Source organism: Martes martes (assembly GCF_963455335.1).
Source record: "Martes martes genome assembly, chromosome: 6".
Classification (NCBI taxonomy): domain Eukaryota; kingdom Metazoa; phylum Chordata; class Mammalia; order Carnivora; family Mustelidae; genus Martes; species Martes martes.
In genome coordinates, this window is record NC_137893.1 from 101,027,947 (window position 1) to 101,043,503 (window position 15,557).

At 34.9% G+C, this 15,557-nt stretch overlaps 1 protein-coding gene across 1 annotated transcript in view; it reads right to left on the reverse strand.

The window, feature by feature from the left end:
* COL21A1 (collagen type XXI alpha 1 chain) overlaps positions 1 to 15,557 on the reverse strand; it is a 181,987-nt gene that overhangs the window by 53,361 nt on the left and 113,069 nt on the right. Inside the window, exons 12-15 of the mRNA XM_080805923.1 lie at positions 7,012 to 7,065; positions 6,037 to 6,144; positions 5,012 to 5,065; positions 4,636 to 4,689 (exon numbers count right to left, since the gene is read on the reverse strand). Of these exons, the coding sequence (XP_080662049.1) occupies positions 4,636 to 4,689; positions 5,012 to 5,065; positions 6,037 to 6,144; positions 7,012 to 7,065 (270 nt within the window). The remainder of the gene's footprint in view (positions 1 to 4,635; positions 4,690 to 5,011; positions 5,066 to 6,036; positions 6,145 to 7,011; positions 7,066 to 15,557) is intronic.

Sequence of the window (15,557 nt, forward strand, 5' to 3'; positions counted from 1 at the left end):
GGGGGAAGCACGCTCTCACACTGAGCAGAGAGCCAGATGCAGGGCTCGATCCCAGGACGCTGAGATCATGACCTGAGCCAAAGACAGAAGCTTAACCCACTGAGCCACCCAGGTGCCCCAAACCAAACTAGTTCTATTTTCACAGCTTAGTAACAAAAAATAAATAAATCTTTAAAAATCTCTTCACAAGAGTATTTTTAAAAACATAATATTTGGGTATGATTTTACAAAAGACATATAAGATCTATACACTGAAAACTACAAACATTGCTGAGATATATTAAAGAAAAACTATTAGTGGAACATATACCTATTCATGGATTGGAAGATTCTTGTTACTAACCATAACTCTCCTCAAATAAGTGTAAAGATATGTATATACTCTCCTGTCTAAAAGTTTAAGCTTAATCTCAGTCCTTCTGCCCCATCTTGAATAGGAGCTGAACTTGGTAACTCAATTCCCAAAAAAAAAATGTGCAAAGAAAAAAGCAGTAACTTCACAGTGAAGAAACATGACAAATATTACCATAACCAAATCATAAAATTTAATATAATCAGTGATTAGTCATATGGATAGTATATAATCTGATATGATGAGATGTGGCACTTCACCTTTGTGTTATATCCTTCCCTCCCACCCAAACAAACAAACAAAAAACAAAAACAAAAAAAAACCCAAACCTGTAATTCCAGCCTAATCATGAGGAAAACATCAGAAAAACCCACACTGAGTGACATTCTACAAAATACCTAACCAAAGCTCTTTAAAACTGTGAAAGTCATGAAAAACAAGAAAAGAATGAAATTATCATAGATTACAAGAGACTAAGGAGGCATAACAAAATAATACTATGTGGTATCCTCAATTAGATCATAGAACAGAAAAAGGATAGTCCTGATAAACTAATAAAATCCAAATGCAGTATGGAATTCAATTTACAACAATGTATTGCTACTGATTTCTTAGTTTCAACAAATGTGCCATAGTAATATATTAACATCAGGAGAAACTGGGTAAAGTGTGTAAGGGAACTCTATATACTGTATCTGCAACTTTCCTATAAATCTAAAATTATTACCAACTAAAAAGTATACTTAATAAAACTTGGGAGGCTTTTCTGTAAAATTTTTCAAGCTGACATTTATGCTTATATGGAATTTGTTACACTTAGTATATCCATTACAATTTTAAAATGAAAAACAAATTTAGACACACTGTCAGATTTCAAGACTTTACAGCTATGATAATCAAGACAGTGCATTGTTTACAAAAGGACGGAGGTATAGATTACTGGGACAGAATCAAGAGTCCAAAAATAGTTTCACATGTATCAGTGAAATCTTATTTGGCAAAAATGCTCATATAATTTGGTGGGAAATGATAGTCTTCTTAATAAATGACACTGAAAGAATTGGGTATACTAATGGAAAAAAAATCAATCTTGACTTTCTCCTCATGCCATACATAGAAATTAAAATCAACAAAAATGGATTATAGGCCTAAATTTATAGGCTAAGATGATAAAGTTTTAGAAAATATAATGTTCTAAATGTAAGTATTTACAAAAATTGACTTTTTTTTTCTTTTAGAAGAAAAGACAAGAGAAAATCTTATAACCTTAAGTTAGGTAAATATTCTTAAATATGACACAAAAGGCATGAACCACAAAAGAATTTAAGAAGTTGGACTTCATCTAGATTAAAAACTTTTCTTATCAAAGGTACAGTAAGTGAAAAAGCAACCCAAAGATGGCAAGAAAGTATTTTCAAACACACAGATCTGATCAGTGATTATTGAATAACTATATAAATATACTCAAAACCACTGAATTGTGTATACAATAAATTAAATAGGTAAACTGTACAATGTGTGGCTTATCTATGAATAAAGCTGTTAAAAAGTAAAGTAAGGTTTACACTTATAGGTATGTCCATGCAAACATGCTACCCAGATTAATATCAAAAAGGGAAATAAACTAGAAGTGCCTGGGTGGCTCAGTCAGTTAAGCACCTGCATTGGGCTCAGGTCGTGATCCCAGGATCCTGGGATCAAGCTCTGAGTAGGGCTTCTTGCTCAGTGGTGAGTCTGCTTCTCCTTCTCTCTCTGCCTCTCCCCCCTCTCATGTGCTCTCTCTCTCAAATAAATTTTTTAAAAATCTTTTTTTTTTTCCAATAAAAAGCGGGGCAAAAAATAGAAAAAGAAAGGGACGCCTGGGTGGCTCAGTTGGTTAAGCGGCTGCCTTCGGCTCAGGTCATGATCCCGGCGTCCTGGAATCGAGTCCCACATCGGGCTCCTTGCTCGGCGGGGAGCCTGCTTCTCCCTCTGCCTCTGCCTGCCACTCTGTCTGCCTGTACTCGCTCGCTCGCTCTCTAACAAATAAATAAATTTTTTAAAAAAATTAGAAAAAGAAGAACTAAGCCCAAAGTTAGGTGGAGGAAGGAAATAATTAAGATTAAAGCAAGAATAAATGACATACAGAATATAAAAACAAAAGAAAAAATAATTAAAGCTAGAGTTGATCTAAAAAAAATTTGGATTTTTTTTTAAAGATCTAAAATATGCATAAATCTTTAGCTCAACTAAGGAAAAAAAGGTAAGACTCAAATAAAATTAGAAACAAAAGAAGAGACATTACAATTGATGCCACTGAAATAAAAAAGAACACAAGGGACCATTATGAATAATTACATGCCAACAAATTGGACAAACTAGAAGAAATGGATAAATTCCTAGAAACATAAAACCTAACAACACTGATGAAAGAGAAAGCCTAAACAGATCAATAACAAGTAAGGAGACTGAATCAGTAATCAAAAATTTCCTAGAATAAAGAAAGTCCCAGGACAGGCAGACTTCACAGGTAAATTCCACTAATCATTTAAAGAATTAATATGGATCCTTAAAATCTTCCAAAAAATAAAAGAGGGAACAGTCACCAAATCATTTTATGAGGCTAATATTAGCCTGATACTAGAGCCAAATAAAACACCACAAGGAAAGAAAACTACAAGCCAACATCCTTGATGAACATACATGTAAAAGTCCTGAACAAATAGTATCAAACTGAATTTAACAGTACATTGAAAGGATCATCCACCACAATCAAATGGGGTTTATCCCTGGGATGCAAAGACGGCAGTATATGCAAATCAATGTGATATACCAGATTAACAGAAAAAAAGATAAAAATCATATGACCATCTCAAGAAATGTAGAAAAAAAAATTAACAAAACTCAACGCCATTTCATGATTAAAACTCTCAAAAACTAGGTATAGAAGGGATTAAACACAATAAAGATCATATATATGTGTGTGTATATAAATATATATGAAAAACCTAAAGTGAACATATTTAACAATGAAAACTGAAAGCTTTTCCTTTCAGATCAAGAACAAGACAAAGATGCCCTGTCTTGCCATTCTTTTCAACAAAGTACTAGAAGTACTAGCCAGATAAATCAGGCAAGAAAAAGAAATAAATAACATCCAAATTGTAAAAGAAGTAAAATTGTCTCTGTAGATGACATGATCTCATATATGGAAAAACCTAAGGACTCCATCAAAAAACTGTCAAAAATAATAAATTCAGCAAAGTTGCAGGATACAAAATCAACATACGAGAAAATCAGTTTCATTTTTATACTCTACCAGCAAACTACCCAAAACAGAAATTAAAAAAGCAAACATATTTATAATAGCATCAAAAATAATAAAATACTTTGAAATAAGCTAAACCAAGGAAGAGAAAGACTTATACACTAAAAACTAAAAAACACTGATGAAAGAAATTAATGAAGACTCAGATAAATGAAAAGCCACTCTTAATCCCTAGGTTTATGGACTGGAACATTTTTTATTGTTAAAATGTCCACACTACCACAAATGACCTATACATTCAATGTGATCCCTAGGAACATGATGACATCTCTAAATCAAATGTTTGACCAAGTGACCTCACTGGTTGATGGATTACATAAATCCTCTCCTTAGGTATTCAAAAAACTTAGAGCAGAACAATTAAGTGGGCTGCTGGCACATTCCAAATAGACTGACAATGTATACATAGGATTGATACCCATTTATTTAATAAGCTACAGCAGAGAAAGTCCATTTGTACTTGATAATTAATGAAAAAAAAGTTTCTCTAGGTAAGAATATGATGGTGCAAACCCATCATCATAAGGGCAAGTGCCTTTGAGTTTTTTAGGGGTGGTGAATGACAGGCACCTTGCAGTTCCTCTTGCTCTAATTCTCTCATACTAATACCACCGCACAACTGATAAAGAAGTTGTTCAGGTTAAGGATGAAGTCCCCCTACCTTCCACCCAAGTACCTCCCTTATTGGGAGATAAGTGCGTGGTACCTCTGCTTCTAACCCACCAAACAAATCCATTTGAATGACTTATCAAAGAAGTTCAACCTTCTGATATCCAGGGATTTTATTTCTAACACCTAAGAATTCTCAATAGACTCAAAAGAACTTCACTCCCATTTTTAAGTTACAGTAAAACAACTTTCAGCTCATTATTTTATACCATTGTCATAGTGTAAAAAAATAAAGTCAAATATCAGTACATTTTTCTAATGTTCACTCACAAGTTAAAGAAATCTTTTGAGTTTTTTATGTAAATACCTTGTAACCAGGACTACCCATTAATCCATCCTTTCCATGTCTTCCTGGTTCGCCCTAAAAAATAAATACAGATATTACAATACATTTTTTTAAAAGATTTTATTTATTTATCTGACAGAGATCACAAGTAGGCAGAGAGGCAGGCAGAGAGAGAGGAAGGGAAGCAGGCTCCCCGCTGAGCAGAGAGCCGGATGCGGGGCTCGATCCCAGGACCCTGGGACCATGACCCAAGCCGAAGGCAGAGGCTTTAACCCACTGAGCCACCCAGGCATCCCTATAATACATTTTTGTACTACTTTTTCTTTCCCAAAGAAGACAGTACAAGATAATTTTTATTTAGTGTAAAATACTCAAGAGCTTTTTCTATCAAACTCACAGCACGTCCAGGAAGACCAGGAAAACCAGCATTCCCTTTTTCACCTTTTGCACCCTATATTAAAAACACACACTTAGAAAACTATCCATACAATACTTTTAATTTTTGTTTTTATTACTCAAAAAGAGCTTCATTTTTTGTTTGTTTGTTTAGCTTTCTGACTCTGTGTTTGTGCCTTCAACACTTCCACAATGATTTTCTGCTCAATAAAGAAAGCATGCTTGACCTTGGCATGGGCATATTTAGCACACATGGAACCACCATGGGCCCTGCTGACATGTTTTTCCATTTTAGGCAAATTCCTAATACTTTAGGTCTCACAGCACAAATTCTTTGAAGTTGGCTTGGGCACACACATTGCAGATCTTGGTGGTTTCTCAACTTTCTTGGTATAAAGGTAAACAATTCTTTTACCAGAGTTTCTGGACAACCTAGTTTTGCTAGAGAGCTTTGTAGACTAGCCTGTGATGATAGCTGGACCATTGGGAATGCCCCAGATACCATCCCTAGAGGAAGTACAACAAGGATTTAAAAATTCCAACTCAAACTTCTGTTAAAAAGTAAGTCAACCTCTTTATGTAGTGACAGAATTCATGAAACGATGGCTAGTGTTGGCTCTACAACTCCTGGCAAAGCATTATTTTACCAGGCCAGCCGACACAAAGACATTTTAAAAAATGGTGAATGCAGGATTATTACAAGTGTCTAAACACAGAAACCACATCTTGGCAAAATTAAAAGGCAGAGAAAATATAATCTTCCTACAATGTGAAGAAATTGGAAGGCCCAGACAGTGATTCTCCACGGACATGATGTTAAGCAGCTCCCACTTCCTCCCAAGGAATCTCTTTCTACAAATACTTTAAAAAATCAGAATGATCAATAACATGATGCATTCTTATCAAATACCACATACCAGGTATTATTCTATGTTTCCATTATTCTAAATAAATTTCCTGAGAAAGGTAAACAAAGCTAATTGCTGTGATGGTGAGTCAGCTGGGACTGAAACATGAGTTTCCTACTTCCATGACATTCAAAGTTCCATACGGATACTTTGTTTTATAACTCATACTTCCCTTTTTGCCATAAAATCCAGTTGATCCTTTATCTCCTTTGGGGCCCATTTCACCCTAAAAGAGAAAATACAAACACTGAATTTTATTTCTATGTATTTTTTAAAATCTTTATTTCAATTCCAGTATTTGTTATATCTCTTTTTATGTAATTTAACCAGGGAATTCTGTGTGTACCTGAAGAACATGTGTATTCTATTTCTCATGTTTTATATACACCTTTTCAAACCATGTATTCTGAAGTATGCTTCAGGTAAAAAATGTTCTTGTTGGGAAAAAAAAGACAACTTTAACTCAGGGTATATATTTAAAATAAAGTCTATCAAAGGGGGGGTGGGGGATGGGTGAAATAGGTGAAGGAATTAAGAGTAAAGTTTTGATGAGAACCAAGTAATGAGGTATAGAATTGCTGAATCACTGTATCGTACACCTGAAACTAATATAACTCTCTATGTCCAGTAACTAGAATTAAAATAATTGACTTTTAGAGAAATATGAAAATGTCCCTTTAAGTTTTAAGGAAAAAAACACCAATTATAAACAAGGTTTAATTGCCAACATAAAATAAAATAGAAATAAAATAATTTAAACTTTATTTACAAAAGCCCTACATTTGAGGCTTTATGAAGAAAAATAAGGATAGTTGGAGCCATCACAGGGCCTAAAGTACAGGGCTTAGAGTTAAAATAATTTCCATATATTAAAACATACTCATCAGTGTTTAAGTACCATAAAATTTACGACTGGAAATTTTAAAGAAAACTTGTTAAAAGCTTTATGTAACTATGGTAGCAATGCAATCATTTACTTAAATATACTTTATATTTGAGCATTTACTTATAACACATCTGTAACATAAAGGACTTCTAATTTGAAATAAAATGCAACATTAGTGAATACTAAAAGACTAGATTTTTTTTCAACCTTTAATCCTGGCATTCCATGAAGCCCAGGAAAACCAGGAAGTCCACGGTCACCCTGAAAATGAAACAAAAATTAATGGAAGAAAATATATTTCAGCTTAAAAAATAACATAAATTCTTTAGCTTCACCTTTGTCAAAATCTACTGGAAAAAAATCTTTGAACAGTTAAACACATATCTACATTAAAACCTTATCTCTATGAAAGATCAATCCTCATTTATTAGGGTTTCCTTTATGATTAGAAAAGGAAAGTATTTTTTTTTAATTTATTTATTTATTGGACAGACAGAGATCACAAGTAGGCAGAGAGGCAGGCAGAGAGAGAAGAGGAAGCAGGCTCCCCGCAGAGCAGAGAGCCCGATGCGGGGCTCGATCCCAGGACCCCGGGATCATGACCTGAGCCAAAGGCAGAGGCTTTAACCCACTGAGCCACTCAGGTGCCCCGAAAAGGAAAGTATTTTTGAGACTTGGGTGAAGTTTTTCCAGTTCTGTGAAAAATATTGTTGGTGTATATATATTTATATTTATATATTATTTATATATAAATATATTTATATATTTATTTATATATCATTTATTTATTTTGCTGTGCTGGGGGAGTGCAAGCATGAGCAGGAGGGGGAGGGGTGGAATGAGAGAGAGAGAAAGAGAAAATCCTAAGCAGGCTCCAGGCTCAGTCTGGAGCCTAATGCAGAGCTCCATCTCAGGACCCTGAGATCATGATCTGAGTGATCATGATCAAAATCAAGAGTTAATTGCTTAACCAACTGAGGTACCCAGGTGCCCCAAATGCTGTTGGTATTTAAAGGGATTGTACTGAACCTGTAGATCGCTTTGGGTAATGTGGGCATTTTAACATTAATTCTTCTAGTCCTTCAGTATAAAATATCTTTCCATTGTGTCATTATCAATTTCTTTCATCAGTGTCATAATTTTCAGAGTAAAGGTCTTTCACTTCCTTGGTTAAATCAAAAAACATGAAGAAAAATGAAAACGAAAACACAATGATCCAAAATTTTGGAGATGCAGCAAAAAACTATTAGTAGCACACGAACTCAATAAAGTTGTAGAATAGAAAATTAATACCCAGAAATCAGTAGCATTTCTGTGCACTAATAATGAAGTAACAGAGAGAGAATTAAGAAAAGAATCACACAGTTGTACCAAAAAGAATGAAATACCTAGGTATAAACTTAACCAAGGAAGTAAAAAAAATCTATACTTTGAAAACTGTAATTCAATGTAATCCCTATCAAAATACCATCAACACTTTTTCAGAACTAGAAGAAATAATGCTAAAATTTGTATGAAACCACAAAAGATCCCAAAGATCCAAAGAAATCTTGAGAAAGAAACAAAAAGCTGAAGATATCATACTTCCAGATTTCAAGATACACTACAAAGCTACAGTAATCAAATCTGTATGGTACTGGCACAAAAATAAACACATAGATCAATAAGACAAAATAGAGAGCCAAGAAATAAACCCATGCTTATATGGTCAATTTATCTATAACAATGAAAGCAAGAATATACAATGGGGAAAAGAGAGTTTCTTCAATAAATGGGGAAACCGAATAATTAACATGCAAAATAACGAAACTAGAACACTTTTCAACACCATACCCAAAAAATAAACTCAAAAGATTAAAGACCTCAATGTGAAACCTGAGACCAGAAAAATTCTAGAAGAGAGCACAGGCAATAATGTCTCTGACACTGGTCATCACAACATTTTTCTGGATACATCTGCTAAAGCAAAGGACAAAAATAAAACTATTAAATAAACTATTGGGACTTCATCAAAATAAAAAGGTTCTGCACAGTAAAGGAATTATCAATAAAACAAAAAGGCAACCTACTGAATGGGAGAAGATATTTGCAAATGATATATCCAATAAGGGGTTAATACCTAAAAAATATAAAGAACTTCTACAACTCAACACCAGAAAAATATCTGATTTTAAAATAGGTAGAGGACTTGAACATACATTTTTCCAAGGACATCCAGATGGCCAACAGACATGTGAAAAGATGCTAAATATCACCCATCATCAAAGAAATGCAAATCAAAACCACAATGAGGTATCACCACATACCTGTCAAAATGGCTAAAATCAAAAAGGTAAGAAATAAAAAGTATTGGCAAGGATGTAACAGGAAAAAAAAGAAAAAGGGAAATTGGCACAGCCACTGTGAAAAGCTTCCTCAAAAATTTAAAAAGAGAAATACAATATGCTCCAAAATTCCAGCACTAGATATCTGCACAAAGAAAACAAAAATGTAAATTCAAAAAGATATATGGACCCTATGTTTATTTCAGCATTTTTTATAACATCCAAGATAGGGAAACAGCCCAAGTGTCCATCAATTGATGAATAGATTTAAAAAATATGGTATGTATGTATATATGTACATACCATGGAATATTATACAGCCATAAAAAGAATGATATCTTGCCCTTTGCAACAATATGGATGGACCTAGAGAGTATTATGCTAAGTAAAATAAGTCAGAATGAGAAAGACAGATACCATATGATTTCACTCATATGTGGAATCTAAAAAAAACCAAAACAAATCAACGAAAAGCAGAAACAGACCTATAAATTACAGAGAACAAACTAATGGCTGCCAGAGGGAAGAGGGGTGGAGAGATGGTCAAAGTGGGTGAAAGGCAGTTGTAGATATAGGCTTCTAGTTATTGAATGAAAAAGTCAAGGGAATAAAAGGGACAGCATAGGGAACAGAGTGAATGATATAATAACACTTCATGGTGACAGATGGGAGCTATGCTTGTGGTGAGCACAGCATACTGTACAGAGACACCAAATTACTATATTGTACACCTGAAATTACTGTAGCATTGGATGTCAGCTACACTTAAGTTAACAATTTTTAAATCTAGGGGCGTCTGGGTGGCTCAGTGGGTTAAGCCTCTGCTTTCAGCTCAGGTCATGATCCCAGGGTCCTGGGATTGAGCCCCACATCGGGTTCTCTGCTCAGCAAGGAGCCTGCTTCCCCACCTCTCTCTCTGCCTGCCTCTCTGCCTACTTGTGATCTCTCTGTCAAATAAATAAAATCTTTAAAAAATATATTTTTAATCTAAAATCTTAATTTAAAAAAAATTATTCACATATTTTAAAGAGTAACAAAGTTATTAGAATGGACAAAATCCTCCAAAGGCAGCTTTTTTCATTCTAAGCTTCCAAATCTCTATAAACTCAAATCACCAGACCCCATGGTTACATTGCTACTGCATTTTCAGTTTCCAGCATTATCTACTGACCTCCCACTGTGAAAGAAGGGATTGACCTCTGAAACCAACCAGCACCCTCTCCCCATCTCCACTTCTAGGAAACACAAATTCCCTTAGCTTTCTATGACAACATTGATTAAATCAACTGTCATCATTTCTGATACTAAGATTCACAACTAAACCATAAATATGTTGATTGCTTGCCTTTTCTTGCCCTACAGTTAAAAATTGCCTGTTTGGGAAGGGGCAGGAGGTTGACTACTTATTTTCTTATAAATTTATTACAACATTGAACTCCAATCTCCAACTGTCAAAATCACTGAGAAATATACTCATATACGTTGAATCTTTGATATTCTTTGTCTTTTCTAGAGCCTTCTCATTTGTTTCAGTATACATTTGTTCTCCTGTTTATTCCCTTGTTAGGGTAATACATCATCCCACAGTGTCCTGAAAACGAATTCATGGGAGACAACTTTCTGAAACTTAAATTTCTGAAAACATCTTTATTCTGTTCACTTATGTAATTAATAATTCATAGACCTTTGAAGGCTCTGCTCCATTCCCTTTTTGACTTTAGTGACACTAGTGAGATATCTGAAGCCTTTCTGATTCTGATCATTTGTATATGACATTTTCTTTTGGTGGTTGTAGGGTTCTTCCCTCTCAGAAAGCATGTAGGATCTTCTGTTTTTAGTGTCTTACAATGTAAAATTGTACACTATTAAGCATAGATATGGTCATAATCATCCACTATGCTAAACACTATGTTAGACTTTTCATCTATAACGACCCCATGCTTATACATGTAGACTCCGACCACACACTCGAACTCCATCCACATTTCACATACACAGCCTTCCCTCAGCTACCTCTAAGCATACTGTGTTAGAAGGCACTCACCAGAACCAAGAGAGGAAAGAGGCCTGCAGACCCTGGAAATGGAAATCAGGACCCAGGATCTGGAATGTGGTCTACAATGGGGTCATGTGCTACAGGAATGCTTCTTTATTGGTTCTGAAGTCCCATCACTTCCTACCAACCAACACAGCTAAAGCACCATCTATCAGGGGTTCTCCCTCCCTGAGGGCACTAATGACACTTTGTCCAAGTCTTCTGCTCAGTCTTTTACCAGTTTCTTCTGAGATTTTTTGCTGATCTTTAATTTTCCTAAGATTATTTTCTGGTTCCTGATGATCAGTTCATATGGAAGCTGATGATAAACTCTCAGCAAGTACAGTTCAATGACTGAAATTCTCTATATATGGTGTGGCTGGGTCATTTACCTAAATAGCTCTGGCTATCAGTGGATTCCCCATAGAAGGATCTTCTTTGCCTCTAGCTGTAATACAACTCCACCTTTTCTTTCCAGTCCAGAGACCTTCAGTTTTATCCTCTCCAGATAGTAAACTTGTGTATCTTGCCAGGGTAGAAGAAAAGAGACTGACTTGACTACACAGGGGTTAAGAAGGAATAGCATGATCTCACTATTCTTGCAGAAATATTCAACCATGTTTCCATTTCTAATTTTTTTAAAGATTTTATTTATTTATTTGTCAGAGAGAAAGAGAGAGAGAGGGAGGGAACACACAAGCAGAGGGAGTGACAGGCAGAGGGAGAAGCAAGCTCCCTGCTGGGCATGGAGCCGGATGCTGGACTAGATCCCAGGATTCTGGAATCGTGAACTGAGCCAAAGACAGATGCTTAACTGACTGAACCACCCAGATATCCCCATGCTTCCATTTTTAGCTCTACCTTCTAGTCACTTCCATTTTCAGAAATACTTATATTACCATTTCCTAAGCTTTAGGGATGTGTGCACATGGGCACACATGCAAAAGGGATTCTCTCTCATATGAGCCATATCACTTTTTATTTTAAGATCGAACTTCCTTGGGCCCTTTCAGATTCCAAAAATGTAGAGCTATTATCTTCTTTTTTTTACTGTCTGTGTCATTTTAGGTTTTATTATTATAATTACTATTCCATGATTGTGGCTTTATGGGAGTTTAAGAGCAGAGAAAGTTAATGTGTATATTCTACCCTTCACCTTCATCAAGAAGCCCTAGTGATTTATTGATGCTTAAACAGTAATATCCAGAGTACCTTCCACTGGGAGGCTTTAAACCTCCTGGACAGGGTTATTTCCATGACCTCTTGTGTAGGAGCGCTAATATTCATTCACTTATTCTGTTTTATCCTAAACCAATTTCATTCTTTATTCACTCTGGTTAATTGTAGGAAAATCTGGAAAGGTACTTATCTAACTAGACCAATACATTATTGACCTTTTTAATTAAAAAAAAAACTTAATTTTAACAACTGATCTATTCCACATTGAAATATTTCTTTCCATGAGTGAAAGAATGGGAGGTATTATAAAATAAATTTTTACAGAGAGGGAACTGGGGCTGAAAGTCCAGGAATTCCCTCATCTTCTCCCATAATAACTGATGTCAAATAAGGAATAAAAATGACATTATATTTTAGATTTATCTGTATTATGTTTGGTTCCTTTAATTTATCTATAAGTGTATGTGATATAAAAAGTATGCTAGGCTCACGGTTATATCCAAAAATCTGTTCACCTTTTACTACCACAGAGATTTTTTTTCTGGGCACACGGCTTCCCAAGTAGAGACTCTACTTCCCAGCCTACTTTGCAGTTAAGAACAGCCACCTAACCAAGTTCTTGCTAAAAGAATGTGTAGAGGACTGCAGCCCACAACTTCCACAGAATTTATTAAAAGGGGAGTTACTGCTATGACTTCTCTTTCTTCCTTCCCATCAGATTAGAATGGAAGAGAACACTCTAAGGGAGATCAGACCAACAAGAAGGAAAAACAAGAGTCTTTGGATAAGTACGTAAATACCATGACAGGAGAAATATACACTTCTTTCTCATTTACACCAGTGAGTTTTGGGGTTTGTTTCTGGTCTAAATAGGAAGGGTATGTTTTGTCTTGTAAAGAATGTCCTTCTCGTGAGTAATAGCTTTCCCTTGACCATCTTAATTTCCCACTACGAATTAAAAACAATCCATGTGTATATGAGGGAGAAAGACAGACAGAAGATCCACTAAAAGCCCTTACATTCTAGAGTTTATTGATCCCAAAATTCAGTAGTTTAACCCAAGAATAAAAGAAAAAAAAATAAAATTCAGGGGGAGACCAAGAGGCACAACAAGAAGACTGGATGGTATTCTTTCCCCTACATGTAGACTCCTAATACGAGAACAAAAACTACTTCTTGATTTTTTTTTTCCCCTTTTGCCTGGAGCAGGAAGGAGTGGTAACAGTTTCTATAGAGAGAAAAGATTAAGTTAAGAAGACTACCTGAGCTAACTTTTTAGAAGCTGTGCTAAAATAACCTGTTGATGGTGGGGCTAGACAAAGATATACTCTTAATAAAATGGAACGTAGCTGGACAGTAAATACTTGATAGAAATACAGAAGAAAGAGGACAAATCAGGATTTCCTATTAAGGCTGAACAAAGTCTAAGAACTCCACTTTCTGGGTACAGAGTACAGAAAACATAATCTTCACATTTTAATTTACCAGAGATAACAAACAAATCTCAGATGAAGTGAGAAGACTGGGTGCATTCATTCACACTGGAACAGAAAAATAAAAATCTGGACAAAGCTATCCTTATGTGCATAAGCAAGATTTTTAAGTAAAATACAAAAGCTTGGCATAGATATTAACATGGAGAGAAATTTAGTGAGAAAATTTTTGAGGAATATTGAAACAGTATCTACAAAATACAGAACACAAGAAAGTGTTAACCAAATACAGTAAACTTCTGAAGAATTCAGGGGTTAGGGGGCTGACCCCCATGCAGTTGAAAATCCACAGTAACTTCTCAGTCTCCAAAAACTTAACTACTAATACTCTATTGTTAACTAGAACCCTTGTGAATAACACAAATGATTAACACATAATTTTTATGATATGTGTATTATATTGTCTTCTTATAATGAAGGAAACTAAAGAAAAGAAAATGTTATTAGGAAAATATGTTTACAGTATTATGCTGTATTTTGTTGAAAAAAATCCAGATATAAGTGGACCTGTGCAGTTCAAACTCATGTTGTTCACCCAAGTTATATCCAAGGTTTAAAACAAAGAAGTGGTAAAGTTAAGCCAAAATCTCCACAATGAGCATATAAGGCAAAAGGCAAATAAACACTCTTGTGTTGGTCATCTGCTACTGTAATGTAGCTTCAACTATGTTAATTAACACAAAAACCGGTATGCTAGAAAAAGGAGGCTGTCAAAACAACAATATTAAAAATTATATATGGCAGTGGCTTTGGGGCTAGGTAGTGAACAGGGAAAACAATAATTAGATGTTTGAAAAATGGTGATTCGTTTAATAAATGGTAAATATCTGATAAAAAAAACTTTGCTGGTAATACTTGCAAAGGCAAATAATGCATCAAATGAACTTAGAGCTAGAGGTAAAGAACTGAGAAAACAGAATATTGGTATCATAAATTGGTTGCTATCAGGAACTGATTGGTATTGGCTGCGTGCAAAAGGCACTGTAAAAGAAAGAAGCTCAGAAAAGAATCGTCTGATTTGCAAGTAGTAACTAAAAGGAACAGACGAAGTACAAAAGTCCTGGTATTGGAAGATACAACTTTTTTTCCTCATCTTTAACAGATAAATGATGAACCTGGAGAAGACATTTAAAAGAAGTTCAATTAAAACAGCCTCTGGGAAGAACGAAATCAAGGATGTGGCCAAACACTATTCTTAAATCCTCTGAATCAATGAGGTTGGTCCAAAAATCCTTTTAAGATGGACAGAATGGCTCAAGGGAAAAAAAAAAAAAAAACACACACACACACAACAACAACAACTAAGAGTGCAATAGATGTCTGGTAAGTTTAAGTCACCTATCATTAATTATTAGTAGTTAATAAATTAGTGTATAGAGGGCCATAACTAAAGCAAAGGCTATGGGTGCTGCTATTGGCTGGAATCAAAAGTCAAAGATACAAAATCACAAATATCCACCTGCTATTGAGAGAGTTGTACTACCAAAGCAGCCATAAACCTGGATTACAAGAGACTGTGCTTGAAACTTAAAAAAAAAAAAAAAAAAAAAAAAGTCACCCAACAGCACCACTATTTTTCATGTTTTTCTAGCCAGTTTTGACTTGCCAATGAATTTAGACAAAATGTAGAAAAAAGAAGTTAAAAACCAGAAGGAAGAAAAAGGACAATCTTATGTATGTCCATACATCTACTATGCCAATATACCTAATACCCTAAATCAT